Source organism: Triturus cristatus, chromosome 3_2 (genome assembly GCF_964204655.1).
Source record: "Triturus cristatus chromosome 3_2, aTriCri1.1, whole genome shotgun sequence".
Classification (NCBI taxonomy): Eukaryota; Metazoa; Chordata; class Amphibia; order Caudata; family Salamandridae; genus Triturus; species Triturus cristatus.
The window spans coordinates 578,817,174-578,837,581 of NC_140584.1; the positions used below are offsets into that span (position 1 = coordinate 578,817,174).

Sequence of the window (20,408 nt, forward strand, 5' to 3'; positions counted from 1 at the left end):
GACTGATACATTTTTCTTTGGAAGTCTTGGACAAGCGGCTCAGTGCAAGAGTTGATCAGATGCTAGTGGATGGACTGATAACTGAGCTACAAGATTTCCACCAAAGGTATAATCAGCAAAAGGTCAGTGAGAACAGGTAAGCTCCCCATGTCTCCCACACCACAGCAGTAGCTAGCATTACTGAAGTACAGCATCCATTCTTTCCCCAGGCTGTCACCAACTCTTCCGGTATCTCCTAAACGTCCCTCAATGCTTCATATCTGTATCTGACTCCAGACCGCTCCATTGCATTTGGTCTGCCCCGACTTCAGTCAATACTCCAGAACCCTCCTTGGCTTTAACCGGTGTCTCAATTCTCTCCCAAACTCCAGAAGTTTCCCAAACTAAAATGAACATCTCGGCTCTTTCATTTCCACCAACACATCTGGTCTCTCATCGCCTGCCTTGATGCTTCATGCCTCTCCATGGCTTCAACTGGCACTTGAATCTCTCCACTAATGCTTCGGATATCTCCACATACCTTCCACTTGTACTTCATATCTGTTGTGCGCCTCCCCTGATTCTTCTGATATCTACTAAAAGTTACCAACACCTCAAACATCCCACGTTTTCTACTGATACTCCCCATATGTTTTTCATTGCTTCAGCTATCTCCCTAATAAAGTGGATACGTTTGATCTCTACACTTGTATTTTGGAGATCTTTCAATTTTCACTAATGTATCATATTTCTTCTTTAGAAATTCTGTAGTAGGCTTTCTTAATCCTTGTGATTTCACTTACCATTTGTCTTAACTTATTTTACAAACCCCAGTCCACATTGGCTTATAAACCCCACCTAACCCATAGTATGGCAGTTAAGTTGTTTTGATTTTTTCATATGGCTGGGATGAATTTGACTCTACTATTATAGTGGTGGATTTCATTTTCATTTAATTATTTTAATTTTATGTGGCGAGTCTGCCAAAGCGTTAAACAGTAGAAGTAGTGGTTTCATAAAAAATAAAAAATATATAATAATCACCTAAATAAGTTGTGATAAACCAAGCAAACGAGGCGCTCTTTAAGCAGGGGGCAGAAAGGGGTGCCTGAGCAGGAAAACAAATAAAGGGCCAAAAAAAGAGACAAAGAGCATGATCAGAACAGGGTTCTGGTGCACAGGAGGTGGTAGGTAAGCAGAGCTTAGGCACAGTTGAACGGCAGACCTCGGGGTTCAAGAAGGGGGCACAAATAGTCAAATTTGGAAAAATAGGAAGGGACTAGACAGAATGCATTAAAATATGAGAGAGGACGTGAATGCTGCTGGCATTAAAGGGCAGAAAGTGTAATGAAGCTAGAATGGGGCAGATGTGGGCTGTTTGTGGGAGTCTAAAGGAAGGCTATCAGAAGAATGAACTATCCAATGGAGTGGGGGGGGGGATTATTCAGGGAAGGTAAGTAGGAGAGAAGGGCTACAGTATTGTTAGGAGGGAACAGACAGAGGAGTCTTAGGATTTAAGTACTATGAGAAGAGGATAGAAAAAACATCTTCGGTTTGTGTTTAGTAGATGCAGGCATTTGGAGCAGCAGCAGATGTAATTAGAGATCTGGATTGAAGAGGGCATCTAATTACTGGGAGCAAAACAAAAGCACCAGGGGAACGGGTAAAAGGGGAAAGAGCATGTAATTATTAAGATGAATTGCAAACAGAGTGCAGAGAAAACAGGATCTGTGTTTAGAAAGGAATGAGGTGAAGTCTCCCATGGTTGGACAGCATGCACTCGGAGATATGGTGGTTAGAAGGGCATTTAAGACCAAAGAAAGAGCTATAGGGCACATGCAATGTCATGTAAGGATAGATTAAAACAGGACCAAGGACAGACCCAGAGGGACACTGTAATGAGGAGGATACACATTTGATGTCTGCTCCATCCAGGTTGCAGGATGAGGTGGGTGAGGATTTATGATCAGCAGTATTTCATTTATCAGCTCCTGACTTTGAACTCGTAGCATGACACACCTGTGAAGCACATGTAACTGTGTCCCGTTTAATGTTTTGCAATGATAGCAAAGGGGATAGTTGGTAAGTTTAGCCTTGCATAACCTTTTTAGTTGTCTAAAGGCATCTGCATAGTGGAAATGGTTTGTGAGCTTGACACCTTTGACAGTAATGTCCAAAAAGATGCAGCGCCCTAGTAAAGTCTTGCATCAACCTCCATTGATTTAGTGGCAGCCAGACCTGCTTTCCTCTATTGTAGCCTGTGCTGTTGTCTTCTAGATCATTTGTTTTTCTTTTAGAATGGCAAGAATCCGAGCTAGAAAGGTGTCCTTTTTAATTTCCCCTATTGCTGTTTCTTATTTACAGAGTTTTATGAAACAATTTTATATGGGATCGGTTAGTTAGTATTGCCCTAGCTTCTTAATCGAGCAAGTAAAATACTTTGGTACAGTAGGTGAGGGTTGTACCCAATCCCGCCTGGGCCCACAGTCCACCGGCTCTGTTTGGATTAAAGGCCAAACTGAAGCTGTAATACCACTTGAACAAAAATTCATCTGGTGTGATGAAAGACTAGAGGTATGATCTGACAATTCACTTTCCTCCTTCTCGTCTCCCAGCCCCCATACCACCAAAGTGCTGCCACTGATTTCCTGTGTTTGAAAAATATTAACACTAGAGAAATTTGGCAGTTAATTTTGCTAGAGATTTCTCTGTCCATAGTTAATGACATTACACTTCTCTACTTCTCATCCAAGTAAAAATGAGTAATTTGAATGAGTAGGTCGTTGGCTTGTTCACGTTTCAGCTCCACTGTACAAGAGTACACCTGGAACTTCCTAAAACTGACATAGTAAAACGTGTCATTGGCGTGTCCACTCCCAGATGCATTCTTTAATGGAGTCAAGTTAACCCCATTTACGTCTCTCGACCTGTTGGGCTGGTGCAAATTAAATGGAAAATAATTTCACAACAATCCCACCTAGCTCTTCTCTTTATAGTGCTTGCTTTTATGTGTCACCTCTTTATTTAACTCCTCTGTATCTGCTACCTTTTTATATTAGCCCTCGTTTCTTACAAACCTCCTACTTCTAAATTGATACCTCTGTCACTTAGTCTCATCACTGTCCCTCTTCTCTCCCTGCAGTCAAGATTATCAGCATGGAATCTTCCAGTCCATTGGCTTCAAGGAGTTCCATGAATATCTGGTGACCGAGGGTACCTGCCCGCCGGAGACCAGCACAATACTGCTTGAGAACGGTAGGACAGGAGCCTGCTGCTCACTAGGGAGGGGGGCTAGCTGAGGTCCTTGCACACAGTGCACAGATGGAATCTTGATCTGTTGCAGTAAGGCAGACTTTGACGTCCCTGTCGGTGTGGCATTCAGAGAAAGCAAACACAAGGAGATGATGGACGGAGCTCTGAAACTTTTCAGACACTCACCCCTGGTCACAGATCTGGGTTGAATCCGTCATCGTTCTTTAGCTCACTCCGCCACCCCAGCCATATGCAAATCAGTCTTGACCCTGTTCCTCATGGGAACAGTCCAGCTCGAACTGCCAGGCCAGGTTTCAGTGCTCCGTCCATCATCTCCTTGTGTTTACTTTGTTCGCCTTAAGTTGGCATGGTATGCCTAGACATGGGTCCCTTGCTCACTTTGCCACTGGATTCAAGCTCGCCTGGCTGATGCGGGGTGTAACCCCGAAACCGGTCCCAGCATGCTTGTTTCCTGTCCAGGGAATACCTGTTTTGGCAGTTCGGGCTGAACTGTTCCCATGAGGAACTGGGTCAAGACTGATTTGCAAATGGCTGTGTCTGAACTGGGGTGGCGAAGTGAGCTAAACAACGATGATGGAGTCAACCCAGATCTGAGATTGGGGGTGAGTGTCTGAAATGTTTCAGCGCTCCGTCCATCATCTTCTTGTGTATGCTGCATTCAGAGAAAGAACACGTTTTGGTCCAGTTAAAGGTGTAGCAATTTGTCTGGAAGCTGATTATTTTTCTTTTTTGGTCTTTAGACCACATACCTCATTCTAGTTCTATATTCAGTCACATATCCAGTCTTTCTTTCGGAAATTACGCATGACTCGTTCTGGATCTGCATTCAAGGTGTAGAAATTTTTGGTCTTATCCAGTATTAGGGGTGTCTTTCATAGATTCACATGCCTGAATCATTCCCCGTCGTCGAGACGGGAGCCTCCGGTACATAAAAAAGTAATGTCCTATAGACATACATAGAGAAAAATAGGCCTAAGGGCCTCCCCTTAGCCGCCTATCCTAGTCCTTATGTAAAAAGGACCAAACTCCTAGAGCCAGCCAATCAGCTATCACCTCCCTCTAGAACCTTCCTGGCAGGAGCCTCAGTCCCTCAGATTTTCTACCGCACGTTGTGCTAGGGAGTCTCCAGCCTGAGTTCTCCTCAGGATTTCTTTCAAACCAGATTATTCACGATTTTTGGTGACTTTCTTCTTCAGGATTTCAACACTGACTACTTCAGGCTTCTTTTTGCTGCAGTGAGTGTTTATTTTATCTACAACTCCTGGCATGTCTGACTCCCAGAGGAAAGCCCTTTTCAGGGCTTGCTCTTCATGTGGGAAGAAGAGGCTTCATGTGGACGACAAGCATGAGCTATGCTTGTATTGCCTTTACCCGGACCACGTCCCTAAGGACTGCAAGATATGTAGGTCTTTTCCACATAAGACCTTGAGAGACAGGGAGGGCCGCCTGCTTATCTGGCTGGACAGGCTCAAGGACAAAGACAGTGTGGTGTCCTCAGAGGCGAGTTTTTCCGGAGCTTCTGAAGTCTCCCTGAAGAGGCCGAGAGTGCAATCTCCTGGCCCCTCAGACGCTCCTCCTAAGAAGACGCACAAAAAGTCTTCAGAGGCAAGATCTTCGAAATCCTCAGCGTCTGGTAAAGTCTCTCCCACTTTCAAGAAGCCTACTCTGTCGGCCTCAAAAATTGCGACACCATCCTCTGCGCAAAAAAGGCCATCAGGACACGTCTCCACAGCAACGACGACGGTGTCCACGTCCACTGCGGCGTCGGCCCGCTCGTCGACGACGACGACTCCATCATCATCGTCTGCAGGTACCCCTATCTCGTCTATTATACTTTTGAAACCGTCGTCTAAATCATCGTCGACGACGAAGATGGTCCCGTCGAGGACCTCGTCGACGAGGAGCCCTCCGTCGACGGAAGAGTCGACGACGAGGATATTGATGACGAGCGCGTCGACGACGAAGGCATCGTCGACGAAGATGTTGACGAAGATGTCGACGACCAAGGCATCGTCGACGAAAGCGACGACGAAAGCGTCGACGACGAAAGCGTCGACGACGGAAGCGTCGACGACGGAAGCGTCGACGACGGATGCGTCGACGACGGAAGCGTCGACGACGGAAGCGTCGAAGGCGTCGACGACGAAGGCGTCGACGACGAAGGCATCGACGACGACTGAATCGTCTACGACCACATCGTCGACGAGGACTTCGTCGACGAGGAAAATATCGTCGATGGGGACGCCGTTGGTGACACCCGAGCCGTCGACGGGAACGTCGTCGTCGTCCGGGGGACGGAGAACCACGGCGGTTTCTGGGCAAGGATCTGCTTCCAGACCACAGATTACCCCGGAAACAACATCTCCAAGCAAGGTCCAAACCAATTTACCTCTGGAGATCCTGCAGAGTGAAGAGTCCGAAGAAGAGTTCTTCCAACAGGCTACTTCCCCTTCCGAGCTGTTTGTCAAATGCCAAAGCACGGACGAGGAGCAGGAAGATTCAGGCGCGCAGGAGCGCCCCGTCCAGGAACAAGTCCGCACGGAGGTCACCCCAATGGTCTGCCTCCCTCTGGCAATAGTCAAGGACCTCAAGTTCCTTATCAGGGATTACAAACAACGTTTTCCGGAACCACCAAGACAGGATACGGGGGTCCCAGTGCCAGCTACAAACACCCCAGCGACAGCCCCAAGGCAATCACGGCCGGTAACGCAGGTCTGCCACGAGCCGCCACCTCAGGTGATAGACTCAACGGATGAGGAGGCTGAGGAGATGGAGGAAGGCGAGGTCCAGGGAGACCTGACGGACCAGGATGACGATGAGCAGGAGGACTATGTAGCATCTTCACCACCTTCCCCACAACCGCGCCAGGCGGATTCACCACCTGTGGATATCGGGGGTTTTCATAAGTTAGTGGAACGGGCTGCGACGCGGTTCCATATGGTCATGGAGTCGACGGAAACCGAATGCTTCCTCCATGACTTTAAGGAGCAGACGAAGAAGACGGCCAAATCCATCCCTATCATTGACTTCCTCTGGGACCAGGGGAAGAAGTTGATGCTGACGCCAGCTTCAGTTCCTGCGGTCGTTCCGCGCCTGGACAAGAAGTATAAAGCACCGTCCACGGCGCCAGCTTGCCTGACTGGCCACCCGAAGCCAGATTCGGTCGTGACCCAAGCGGCCCAGAAAAATTCCCGAAACCCATCCTCGCCTCTGTCAGCACCACCAGACAAGGAGGGCAGAAAGTTAGACACAATAGGCAAAAGGTTTTCAACCACTTCGGCAATGACCATCAAGGTGGCCAATTCCATAGCCCTTTTAGGGCGTTATAACCGCCAACTTTGGGAGGATATTGCCCCATACTTAGCAGAACTTCCGAGTGCCGTACAGGATGAGGTGAAGGCACTCCTTTCCGAAGGCCAGTCTTCTGCGGCAGAGATCATCGACTGCGCCATAGATGTAGCCATGACAGGCTTCCGTCAACTGGCTGGGGCTGCAGTCCTGCGCCGCCAAGGATGGCTCAAAGCAACATCGTTCAGGCAGGAAGTGCAAACGAAGGTGCTAGATATGCCCTTCGATGGGCAGCATCTATTCGGAGACAAAATTGACGAGGCGCTCCAGGCCATTAAAAAGGACACGGACACGGCTAGAGCGCTTGGAACCTTACAGGCGCGGAACCAGTCCTTTCGGGGCAACAAGTCTAGAGGTCAGTCTTCCTACAGAGGATCATTCCAGAATAAGTCCTCATATTCGTTCCAAAATAAGACCCAGTACCAGCAAAAGCAACAGCAGGGCCGACAATCATCTTACGGAAGATCCAACTTCAGGGGTAAGAACCAGAAAAGGGGCACCGGCGGACGCCAGTGACCGCTTACTCCAGCCAGTCCAGCTACCATCTTCTTCTTCACAAATTGGAGGAAAATTGACCCATTTCCTAAAAAATTGGCGCATCATCACCTCAGATCGTTGGGTGCTCCAACTTCTCAGATTCGGCCATTCCCTAGAATTTACTGCCATCCCGCCTGCAACCCCTCCCCGCAAGTCTCCACACAGACATCTGCGGCTGCTGCTCCGGGAGATATCGGAGATGTTAAGGAAGGGAGCAATAGAGCGAGTTCCATCAGCTCAGAGGGAGAAGGGTTTCTACTCCCGCTTCTTTCTGATACGCAAGAAAGAAAAGAAGTGGAGGCCCATCCTGGACCTCAGAGCACTCAACTCCTTCCTAAAGAGTCAGTCGTTCAGGATGGTGACGCTCTAAGAAATCCTAGGCATTCTGGAGGAAGGAGACTTCATGACATCCTTGGATCTTCAGGATGCTTACTATCACATCCCGATACTCAAGGGGCACAGAAAGTTTCTACGGTTCGAAGTGGCAGGACAACACTACCAGTTCAAGGTCCTTCCGTTTGGCCTCAAATCCGCTCCGCGGATTTTCACCAAGTGCCTTTCTCCTGTGGCAGCTTTCCTACGTCAAATGGGTCACCAAGTTTTCCCCTACCTAGACGACTGGCTGGTCAAGGCGCCTACGGCCGTAGGCGCAACCAAATCCTTCAACGCTTGTACCAATCTTTTCCAACATCTAGGATTGACGCTCAATCTTCAGAAATCACATATGTCCCCAACGAGAAGCATTACCTTCCTCGGGGCTACCTTGAATACGGAATGCGCAAGAGCATTTCCCTCAGACGAGAGAAAACACAGGATCATATCCCTGGCCAAAACGGTGCAATCAAGGAAATCCCTGAGAGTTCGCACCTTCAAGTCACTCCTGGGGATGATGTCTTCCTGTATACTGCTCATACCTCACTGCAGGCTGCGGATGCGCCCTCTGCAGGAGGCTCTTTCGAACCAGTGGACTCAGAGTGCAGGTTCGTTCGAGGACATCATAAGCATAACACCGCAAATATCCAGGAGTCTCGAGTGGTGGAAGGATACCAGAAACCTCTCGAGAGGACTACCGTTCCTGCTGCCAGCAGCACCACTGGTGATCACCACAGATGCATCTCTAGCGGGTTGGGGAGCTGTCCTTCAGGACCTCAGAGTCAGCGGCAAATGGTCGGATCAGGAGCAACGCCTCCATATAAATCTGCTGGAGTTGAGGGCTGTGTTTCTAGCTCTGCAGGCCTTTTTACCACGCATCCAGAACTCTCAGGTGCTCGTCAGGACGGACAACACCACGACGATGCATTACCTGAACAAACAGGGAGGAACGCGTTCGCTCACGCTATCGCGCGAATCGCAGAAGATCTGGAACTGGCTTGTTCTCCAGGGGATTACGCTCAGGGCGGACTACGTCCCGGGAAAGGACAACACCATTGCGGACGCCCTAAGCAGGCAGAAATCTCTCTCCCACGAATGGGAGCTCGACGAGAGTGCACTAACACACGTATTCTCGGAATGGGGAGCCCCAAGAATCGACCTGTTTGCCACCAGGGAGAACGCCAAATGCCCAAGCTACGCAAGCTGGCATCCCCAACCGGAGTCGCTCGGAAATGCCTTTTCCATAGGCTGGTTCAGCGTATTTGCGTACGCTTTTCCACCGTTCCCGATGATTCCCAGGGTCCTCAGGAAAATGAAGGCGGAGCCCTGTACACTAATTCTGATCGCCCCGTGCTGGCCGAGGCAGCACTGGTTCTCGGACCTTCATCGCCTCTCCATCAGGACGCCGATTCGTCTAACACAGCTCCCGAACCTACTGACGATGTCCAACGGGCAGGTGCGATACCCGAACCTCCAATCGCTCAGGTTATCGGCCTGGCTCCTGAGCACAGAGAGTTCTGCCATTTGAACATCCCGCAGGACTGCAGGGATGTGCTAGCAAAAGCGAGGGCTGACAGTACCAACAAAACCTACTCCCTCAAATGGAAGCGCTTCTGCGTCTGGTGCTCGGAGAAGGGCCTGAGACCACTTCATATCACACCGGAGCAGATATTGCCATATCTCCTGCACTTGGCACAGTCCGGATTAGCGCATGCATCCATAAAGGTGCATCTAGCGGCGATTTCACGTTTTACCAGGACTTTTCAAGGCCCGTCTCTGTGGTCCAGCAGACTTGTTAAACAGTTCCTTAAGGGTCTTTATAGGTCCTTTCCAAGGCCCCGACGGGTCCCACCGACATGGCACCTCAACTTGGTCCTTAACCAACTCATGAAGCACCCCTTTGAGCCCATTCACCGAGCCTCCATCAAGTACATCTCATGGAAAACGGCTCTATTACTTGCGCTCACATCTGCCAGGAGAGTCAGCGAGTTGCAAGCTCTCTCCATTCAGGAGCCCTTCATGCAGTTCAAACAGGACAGGGTGGTGCTGAGGACAAATCCCAAGTTCATACCGAAAGTGCCTTCAGACTTTCACCTCAACGAGCCGGTGGTCCTACGCTCCTTCTTTGCCAACCCTACCACGGCAGCAGAGAGGACGCTCCATTCTCTGGATCTCAAACGGTGTCTTAAGTTCTATATAGACAAGACAAAAACCTTCAGAAAGTCTTCGCAGCTATTCGTGGCCTACAGCAGACCAAGGCTGGGTATGCCTCTCACAAAACAGAGCATTTCAAGGTGGATTTCTTCTGCAATAGCGTTCTGCCATGAAGGGGCCGGACGGCCGTTGCGGGACAGGGTGGAAGCACACTCCACCAGAGCGATGTCCACATCAGCAGCGCTGTTCGCTGGAGTGCCGATTTTGGACATCTGTAGAGCGGCGACGTGGAAGTCACCGCATACCTTCTCCAGACACTACTGCCTGGATGCCGAGCTTACGAGGGATGCGGCAGTGGGCCAGGCGGTGCTTCGCCATCTATTCCAGTGAGGTGAGCCTTCCAACATCCCGCCATCCTGGTATGCACATTCTTTACTGTTTTACTATTTTGATGTATGCCAATGTTTCGAACTGTTATGATAATGCTGTATTATCTCAAATACCTTTATGGCATGTTACATCAGAAATGTGCATAATGTATTGCTAACTACTCTGATTCAGGCATGTGAATCTATGAAAGACACCCCTAATACTGGATAAGAAACGCGTTACTTACCTGTAACAGCAGTTATCCAGTATTGGTGTCTTTCATAGATTCACATGCAACCCTCCCGCCTCCCCTGGAAGGACTCACACCTCTCTCTCACTATATTACGCCTACCTAGCTTGGTGCGTACGAAAATCTGAGGGACTGAGGCTCCTGCCAGGAAGGTTCTAGAGGGAGGTGATAGCTGATTGGCTGGCTCTAGGAGTTTGGTCCTTTTTACATAAGGACTAGGATAGGCGGCTAAGGGGAGGCCCTTAGGCCTATTTTTCTCTATGTATGTCTATAGGACATTACTTTTTTATGTACCGGAGGCTCCCGTCTCGACGACGGGGAATGATTCAGGCATGTGAATCTATGAAAGACACCAATACTGGATAACTGCTGTTACAGGTAAGTAACGCGTTTCTTATTCTGTTTGATGGGAATACTTCTTGTTGACTGGTTCTGTGTGAGGGAATGCTGCCCATAACCTAGTTGTAGGGAGGGAGCATGTATTGGGTTGACTTTAGTTGAAGGAACATGCCTCGGGTTGCTTCTAGCTGAGAGAATGCATCTTGTGGATTGATTTCAGGCGAGGAAACCTATTTTGTTAACTACCACCTTCTTTGCTTTTTAGGTATTCAGGCTTTGAGGCAAGTGACGCAGAAATATGCCAGGAAGCAAAACAAATGGGTCCGGAATCGCTTTCTGAAGCGTAAGTGCTGGTTCCTGGGCTCCGGTGCCTCGTTCTATGTTGTCTACCCATAGTTCCTTTTACTGTTCATGACCCCAGGCTGCCCCTCCCTTTGATATCTGCCACTGTGGAGGCCTGCAGGAGAAAGTCCAGAACTATTGAGCACAGCTTCCACACAAAAGGTCCCCTCTGCAGTCCACCTTATCTAGAAGAATGATTTTCTTCAACTTTTTATGGGTTTACTGCCTGTTTGATTTCATTGCATCATGCACTGATGGTAGAGAGCGAGGTCTACTGAATTTGTAGTAAAATACTTGTACAGGGCTTCACCTTACAATAGTGTGTACAGTTGAGACCCGGTATAATGCATAACTGAAATCCCTGCTTTAAATAATGAATGTCTGCAGTAAGGTGTAGTTCCCCACCAGAGTGCCAGCCAGAACAAGACGACCCTATCCCCATTGCCGCATACCTTATGCAATCCTGCCTGCACTTCTATCTCAGCCATTGCAACTCACTTAGTCATTAAGCATAGCTTTTGATTTTCTCCCAGGCTGAAGGCTTCACACTCATTGAAAACCACTTCATCTCCCGGTTTTTCTTGAAGCCTGTCCATGGAGTACAACAAGACCCATATGTCGTTTATTAGCCCTTGACGGACAGTTTTTTCTATACTACATTACTATTGCTAGCCTGTTTCGTTTTTTACCTCATCGCCCGTATGAGCTGGAGGTCTGTTTTTCACACTAGATCATCATTTAATTGTTCCACAGCCCTTGTATGGGTGGCCATAATAAAGTGAGAAACATGCAGTTGACTGATTTCCATCAGTAAGGTAATTTATAGTAATGTGATAATACCACAATCATGAAATGCATTAACACTGCACTACAAAAAGAACAATTGATGGACAGAATGCAGAACAATGTCATACATTCATCCCAGTACAGAGATCTGGGCCTAAATCCATTGTTTCTTTGCTCACCATGCCATTCCAGTTTGGACCCAGCCATATGCAAATCAGTCTTGACCCTGCGCCCAATGGGAACAGTCCAGCCCGAACTGCCAGGCCAAGTCCTCCTTGGACTGGAAACAAGCATTCTAGGACCAGTTTCGGGCTTCCAGCCCTCATCAGCCAGGATAGCTTGACTCCAGTGGCATGGATAGCACGGGACCCTTGTCTGGGCATACCCGTCCCACTCTGGGTGACAAATGCAAAAAGAATAATTGATGGACAGAATGCAGAACAATGACATACATTCACCCCAGTACAGAGATCTGGGCCTAAATCTGTGCATTACATCACAGAAATATATTGGCAGATTACTACCAGCAAAATGATGGGGGCAGGTACATGCACTTAATTTTACAAGTGCACGTTATTCCCAGTATATGTGCCAAAAGCCATAAATCCAGTGCACACATCTACACTTGTGTTGGTGTTATGGTTTCCGCATTAGACTTCGCTTTTTGGAGAGCTCATTAAATTGCATCTTAAAAGTGTATAATTATTCTTGTTTAAATACCTGTGACTGAGCATTGTCTCTTATTGACTGTGCAAAGTCTGTTTGGGATTTTACTAGTCCTCACACCACATCCGTACTTCTCCACACCTCCTTCTAGAGTCCCTTCTACCCTTTGCGGACTCTGTTCCTAAAATTATTGGCCAGTTGGGAGAACTTGTAAAATCATACTGTACATAAAGGCTTCCTCTTTTCTTTTATGTCAAGATTAGTATTTCCAATATTGTGGGTCGAGAACAGATTTTTGGTGGGTCGTCAAAGTTCAAGCAATAAATAAAGATGCCTTAAATTCTTTATCTTGACACATTTGCTGAGCTTCAAAGACCTTGGTCAAATGTCACGCTATGTCTTGTGACAAATTGCTGCTTATTTTTTTAACATGGGGATTGGTGTTTGCAAACTTCACTTTGCTGTCAGAGACAGAAAAGGAAAGTGAACTATGTGACAATCTGCTGGGGTTCATGGAATGTGAAAGGATGTAGGATGTTTTGTAACACTTAAAATGTAAATACTTTTAATTAAACTATACACATTCAACAGTTAGGGAAGCAAAAATGTAGCTCATTTTTTTGTTATTCTAAAGTGTAATGGAAACATGGATGTTAATAGGATTAGGCTAATCAAGATGCTTTACTTGGTGATGCACAGATGGTCAATATTAATCGAAAACCGATTTCCACACACAATTTGTGTGCAATACTGTTTTATCAGTAAAATTGTGCTCTTCCAGTCTCTGTTCTATTGTGGATCCTTTGTACTCATAAACGTTGATCTGGAGGTCGCTCCTTTTCCTATCTCGCGCCTTCACTGTTGAACACTGCCTCAGGATCTTAGAATTATCTCCAATCCTGTATCTTTTAGAAAGAAACTTTACTCACCTGATTAGTATGTAAATTCAGTTTTATATTTTCGCTTTCTCTGCATTTTGCTCTTCGTTCTAGCACTATGGGACCTTATGAAAAAAGAGATCTCGGACAAAAACTTCTGCAACAAAATAAAACTGTCAGGCGCTACTTACAACAAAAAACATTGTGGGGAAATTATTTGATGCCACCCACTTAAAACCCGGTGCGTAGACTCTTTGCTCCCACTGCTTGGGATCCTAACTGGCCCTACTTTCTACCCACACCACACCCTTTCCCGTCTAATATTTTTGATGTAACCCCAGCTTCCACTGCCCTCGGGCCACGACTCCTCCCCCTTTCCGCCCCCCAACCCCTCCTCCGCCTCACCCACGTACCCTTGGTCTCGACTGACAGCACTTCCCCCTTGCTCCCCAAACCTTTGGCCACGGCCCTACCACATCAAACACGAGCCCACTGTTTGTGTCGATAACTCCGCGTGGTTCTGCTCTTGCAGTTCAGTCTGCGCACTTTGGCCTTCTTTCTGCTAAGAAACCTGAGCCGCTCCCAACAGCTGCCAGCCGAGCGCTCTGAAGCGGCAGGTGCGGAGCGCGCCAGGCCACGTGACTCCGCGCCCGGTGAGTCAGCTCTGTGCACAGGGCAGGGGCAGCACCAGAAGTGTACACGGAAGGCCACCTTGCGAGAGAGCACTCGCAACCAGGGAATGCCTGAGAGATTACCCAAGATCAGTAGTCTTCACCTGTTTTATCAAGGCCCCCAAAATGATAAACTTATTCCTCACAATTATGCTACAGAATGCAAGCCTATTAAGTTACAGGACGAAAACTGACAAGCAGAACTGGTTTTAAATACCCAACAATAACTAGACGCTATGCAAAATGGAAACCAAGCATTTTGAAGTGACATCACGGGATAGGTAAACCTTTATAAAGAATAGTCTAAAACCAATATTTTGTTTTTCTTTTAATACATTTCATTTGTGAAATTAAAAATAGATTGTAAGATAGGAACTGTGTGGGGGACGTTAGAGGGTTTCAGACAATGTGGCAAAATGATGTTCTCTTTTATTTTTTGTAATTGGCACACCTCACTGCTAAGTGACCCAGTCGTGAGTATGTGATTCACAGCCAGTCCTTTAATTTTTTTTTTTTTTTTGCCAGCCAAAGGACCATTTATTTCCAGTTTTTTTTTTACCTTTTCAATATTGGGTACATAATGACTGTTCTATCCCACCTCACCGGTGCTGAGTGAATTGAACGAAGTCACCATGGAACCCAGTTATTGTCCATAAAAATGCAGTTATGTCCTCATCTACAAGATCATGATCTTTGGTTGGCAATTTCAGCATTTCCCATTTAATGCACGGCAGCCGAGTATTTACAATGTCATACACCAAAGTATTGCATCAGTGTCCTGCATAGCTTATCAAACCTATATGGGCAGCCTTTACTCTTATAAACCACCATCTTTTTCTTTTTAATGTTTTTTTTTCTTAATATCCTCAAATATACCCAAGTACGGAAACATGCTTGCATATCTCTTGATTTATATCTCAAATGATAAAGCAGTTGGTTTGTATCTTAAACGGCAAAGCAATAAACAGTGTAAGCTTCACTGGGAACAGCATCAACCTAAAACCCGGAGTTCAGAAACATGAAGTGCATAAAAACAAATAACCGTAGAAGTTTCTGATCAGGCTGTTCCTTAGCTTAATATAGCAATCAGCGCCTCCATCATGTACGAGTATTAGTGTTGAATGTTGTGCATGCTGAAGTGTTCGACATGTTTGGGTATAGTGACGCCAAGTGTAATGGTAATCCGCATACATTTCCACCTGTTGTGCAGGACTAGAGTGGTGTTAGTGGCTGGGTTAGGCAGGGCCATGCATCCTCGGTGGGTAGAGGGTAAATCGTGCGTGCTGGAAGTGCTACCAGGTGAGACAGGCTGACCAACAGTGTTTTGAATGACCGGTATATTTAGCATATACTTACACTATTAAAAGCCAAAAGTCCCAAAATGCAACGGAATGGCTTAAGGTGTTACAAAATTCATAAGATTAATTAGCAGCTATGAACATATTTAACATTCCAAACACTGCAGTTATGTCCCCATATTCCATCTAAAAACAGCAAATACCAGATTGTGAATGTGCGATTAGCATGTCTTTTACTCTGAAATTGTCCACAATATGCTCTTTTATCAAAATTAAGTGGGTGAGGCAGTTTTCAGAGTATCTGAAGCCCCTTTTGACACCTACTCCCTGTTAGTGACTTTCAAAAGACATTGCTTTCAGTACAGAGTGGCTTGAAACCACTCTTTCTTTCACTGTGAGAAGTTGGCCTGGTATATGCTGTCTCCTAGTGATAGGGACACCTTGCACCAGTCCAATTCGACTCTTATTGATGATAGGTTTAAGACAACCTTTAAAGAAAGCTATCCTAGTGGTAGCTGTGGAGAGCAGCCTTCAGGCTAAGTCTTGAAGGAGTGTTAAGCTTGTTTTACCATAATAACCTCTTGAATAACCAAATGAAAGAGTAGCCCACACAGGTATATATATCAAATATATGTTTTTATTCTAGACAGAATCCCACAGTCTCTTTATGAAGCTGTGGCAAAGTTACAATATCAAACAAGCATTGATAGACACAATAAATAGCACTATTAACATTGGGCCCCAGGGGGGGACCAAACCATATACTAAAAAAGTGGTATAAGAACCACAACAATTCTACAGGCAATGCCTAGGGCATTCAGGATCGCTGGCCCCTACAAAACCACCCAAGGTTATGAGGAAGGGGACCCACGGGAGGCGCGTGCAGTGCAAGTAGCTGCTATCGGGATCTCTATTACAGCCTATAGAGAATTTCGCGGTTGGAAATAAACCGTTTAAAAATACTTCTAGCAGGAGTACAAAGTTAAAACTTCAGACTTAAGCTTTTGAAGAGCCCACTACCACGAGGGTACCGAGGTACCACTGTTACCTGCCCCAGGGAAGCCGGGTGCATAGGTCGTTTCTGCTGTCGGGTCGCGGGCTGATTTTCAATGGGAAAATAGTCAAAAGTTCTGCTAGCCAAAAGCATCAATGATGCCATGAAGATCAAAGATGTGAAGATTGTAGAGAAGAACCTGAAAGCAGAGGGGACAGAGTCTGGGTCACGGCAAAGTGACCAGGAGGCTCAAAGCAAAGAGCCCTTCGATGTCGGGTGCTTCAAGTGGAAAGTGGTGTAGCTTGGATCTGCAGCCATGGGCTCCGGGAGGCTTCAAGGAAGGCCAGCTTCCGGAGGGCGACTGTCCCACGTCGGATGAGGGTCGCTGCGGTTAGTGTCCGGATTGGATCCACTAAGCCTTGGCAACCGCAACCCACGAAGAATGAACAAATCTGCTACAGTGCAGACCCACGAGGTCTGGGAGAGATCTCCTTCAAGGAGACTGTAGAGCAGGCCTGGAGCAACCAGGGGAACTCTTGTTTGTAAAGATAGACCTCCGCTAGGGCCCGCAAGTCGAGAGACAAGGGACCACGGGAGGCGGCAATTTGGCATGCGTAAAAGGGCACCCACGGGCCACCGGAGGGGGCTAGAGCGCTGGTCTTTGGCACAATTGCTGTAGAGTGGTTGGCTCAAACGGGCCAAAGCACAACTTCCCCACTGGTCAGGGTCGTGTGCTATGCAAGAGGTGGCTGGTGTCTCGGGGTATTGGGGATCTCGGCACCCACGCGGTCCACGGTGCCCAAACTCGTTGAGCACACTCACTGGCCTCTGGGATGCGCTGGAAACCCACCTCAAGGTTTCTGGAAGTCGTCGAAGTTCGTGAGAGCAGCGAAGTTCCAACCGGGTGACTTGCAGTGTTTCATGTGCCTGCCAAGCAGGGGGATAACTCCTTTATCCCAAGGGAGATTTCTTCCGTCAGCTGGGCAGCAGCAAGTCGAAGGTCAAGACTGTAAAGTTCAAGATTAATCTGAGGCTCTGGGGCCACGTTATTTACTTTTACCCCCAAGATTAGGGGAGTGTCCAGAGTAGCGTCCACCAATGGTAGGTGAGGCGGGAAAGGGTGGCTACACCATCTCCCCTTTGTGTGTTTCCCACCTGGGCGAGGGGCAGGATGCCCCTGAACCGGTTCCAAGCGGTGTATGCAGAATGAGGCTTCTGCAGCTGCCTACGTGCAACTCTGAAAGGACATTTGGTGCACCCACCCTGTTCCAATCCACATTATCCTATCTGGGGAGATGCTAGCACCTCCCTGCCACAGGAGCCCTATTGTCCAGCTGGCGAGGCTGGGGTTTTCCCCAGCAACAGCCAGCCAGGGTCGTGTAGGTGGCGGGCAGTAGCCATTTTGTGTTACTTGTGCACTTTTAAATTGGTGTCTAAATTCTACCGCTCTTCCCATATCGCCCCTCTAGCAGGGGGGAATCGTACCCTCATGCCCATGGCTGGACTGGGGGTATGATTCCTACATGTTTGACACCAAACACGATATGGTTCTGTGTAGCCATTCTCAAGTTAATCGCGTTATCGCGATAGACTTATAATGCGGTTAAGAGTATATGGTATGGCTACACTACAAACAACCCAGCAATGATTTTACGAAGGTTGCAGAGAGGCCCTACTCACGTAGGGGTCCCCCCCTCACACATACCTCAGCACCCTGCCTTGTAGGATTACCAAGGCCTGCTATAGGGGTGACCTATGAGAGTATATGTGTTGTAATGGGGTGGGATATAGGGTACCTATATCCCAGTAAGGGGTGCTAGCACCACCTTACCCAGACTACAGTAGTGGTCTGGTGGTGTCAGTTTGTATGGCTGTCCCAGGGTGGCACAATAAGTGCTGCAGCCCTGGTAGGCCTACTGAGGGTCCCATGCCCTGGGTACCTAGGGTACCATCTACAAGGGACTGTCAGGGCATCCTCAGCATCCAATTAGTTTGTACCTAGGGTACTTCACATTAGTTTTAGGGAGAAAACAGATAGGCTGGGGTCCTGGATAGCAGAATCCCAGCCAAACCACTCCAATACCAGGCAAAAAGTTGGGGGCAACCATTAGTCAGATTCCACCTTCCTACATTCACCAAATCACATCACTGCTTTATAGCATGAAGCGCGTCTGCTTTCCCAGGGACAGACCCAGTACTCTTGTTGTCCATAGCCTCATGCCCTCCCTTGACATCCATTCATTCCCACTAGGGAGCCTACCGCACAATTTAAAGACTATTCCCTTAGAGGGAGTACCAGTGGCTTCAGGGTCCCGGAGATTGGAAGTGACCGTAGACCGAGAGAGCACTCAGGGCTGAGGGTCCCTGTGATTAGTGGTGCTGGCACTACCAAAAAAATTGCTGTAGGCCATAGTCATTGAGGACGGAGACACTGACCTTATTTGGATTAAATAAGGAAGTCTTGGGTATTAGGCAGAGTTTCAAGTCGTAGAGGGGGTCTTATACAGACGAGTACAAAGGATTTCTTGAGACCGGCAGAAAATCCCAGTGCATGTCTTGACAACAGAGCAAGGACTACCCGAGGTTAAAGGCCCTGACCTCCGAGAAAGAGCTAATGACCTAGGTTGAAGGTGCCATCCTCTGACCTAGAGAGAATTGGGAACCCTAGAAGCCTTGATATTGGAAGCCCCAGCCTTGGAGTGCTCTGGCAGAAGAGTCCCTCTGGTTAGAGGTGCATGCAGACTGAGAATACACAGGAAGAAAAGCTACTGAGAACTGACACTAAATGGAGTCATTGGTCTCAGGACGACATTAGAAGCAACCTCTCATTCAAGACCTCTTCAATACAGTACTGAACGCAATGGCTTCAGCCCAGTTCCTCATTTTATTTCATGCTGGGCATTCTGTCATTCTTTTTGAACCCTGTTTTGCACCTGCTGGTTGGTTCACTTGTATTACACCGCCACCTCTCTGCACTTATTAAATACCTCTTCAGCTCCGTCTGCTCATTAAATGGCATTTTAACCGTGACCGCTTCATTATATCCCAGTACCTGTACTTCATCTTGCTGTTCCCCCTCAGTCAGCATTTTTATGATGACTTCAACCCAGTCCACTCATTATATGGTGAGTCCAGCCTTGTCAACTCATTATATGGCAGTGGCAGCTTATTTTGTTCCTCAAATAGCAGCTAGAGCTTGAAATATTTGTTATATGGCCTCTGCAGCGAAGTCTCCCTGATTAATGCTTGATCTCATTATGGCCGATTAGAAGCTCCACCTGAGTCCACTCAATAAAAGCCTACTCCACTTTAGTCTGTGCTAGCTAAATCCCTTGTTCTATGTTAGCTTCCGCTGTGCACTGTCTGTGGTGACTCTTTTAATCATATTTGCTCAAGCTTGAGCTGCTCATTATGTGGTGGCTTAAGGTTAAGTTGGCTTAAGATTTTGCTGCTCTTGATAAGGTGGCTGAAGCTCAACCTGCTTGTTATATGGTGGCTGAAGCTTCATCCACTCCATACTGGGTGAGGCCAGCTCACTCGGTTTGTTCTGTTCTATGGCACATCTCTCTTGGTCTACTTGTTAAATGTTGACTCCACATCAGTGTGCTCTCATATCAGTCTGTTATGGTGGCTGTAACTCAATCCATTTATTGTATATTGACTTAAACTGCTTACTTCTGTCGTATAACCGCTCCAGCCCAGCGCCTTCAGCTCAATCCGCATGTTTTACAATAACTTGTTTTTATACAGTGTTTCAAATCACACTTTTAGCGTTTATTTGAGCTATAAGTAACCGATTATTTTTCTTACTCGATTTAATTAAACTTACATTTTCGGCCTCTGAAGGATGGAAGACCGATTTAGCTTGCGGAGACTGAAACCTTTGACCTGCAGGCTACCACAGATTTCAGTGCTGAGACTTTATATCAAGGAACACTCTTGTAATTTATTTGGAGCTTCCAACTTGCGATGCTCAAATTATGGTGAGTCCAGCCCAGTTGTCTTATTGCATCTTCACCACAGTCCACGGAGTACGGTAGCTTTGGCACATTTGGCAGAGACAGTGATTAGTTTTATGCCTGTTTCACCGTAGTTGGCTCGTATGGCACCTCCATCCTAGTTTGTTAGCATACGTTGGCTCCAGCTCACTTT

At 47.3% G+C, this 20,408-nt stretch overlaps 1 protein-coding gene across 4 annotated transcripts in view; it reads left to right on the forward strand.

Annotated features, from left to right (window-relative positions):
• The window catches only part of TRIT1 (tRNA isopentenyltransferase 1), a 181,590-nt gene that overhangs the window by 97,106 nt on the left and 64,076 nt on the right, over nt 1-20,408 (forward strand). For all 4 annotated transcript variants that reach the window (XM_085648343.1, XM_085648342.1, XM_085648341.1 and 1 more), the window contains 3 exons: nt 25-136; nt 3,122-3,234; nt 10,887-10,964. In XM_085648343.1, the coding sequence (XP_085504469.1) occupies nt 25-136; nt 3,122-3,234; nt 10,887-10,964 (303 nt within the window). The remainder of the gene's footprint in view (nt 1-24; nt 137-3,121; nt 3,235-10,886; nt 10,965-20,408) is intronic.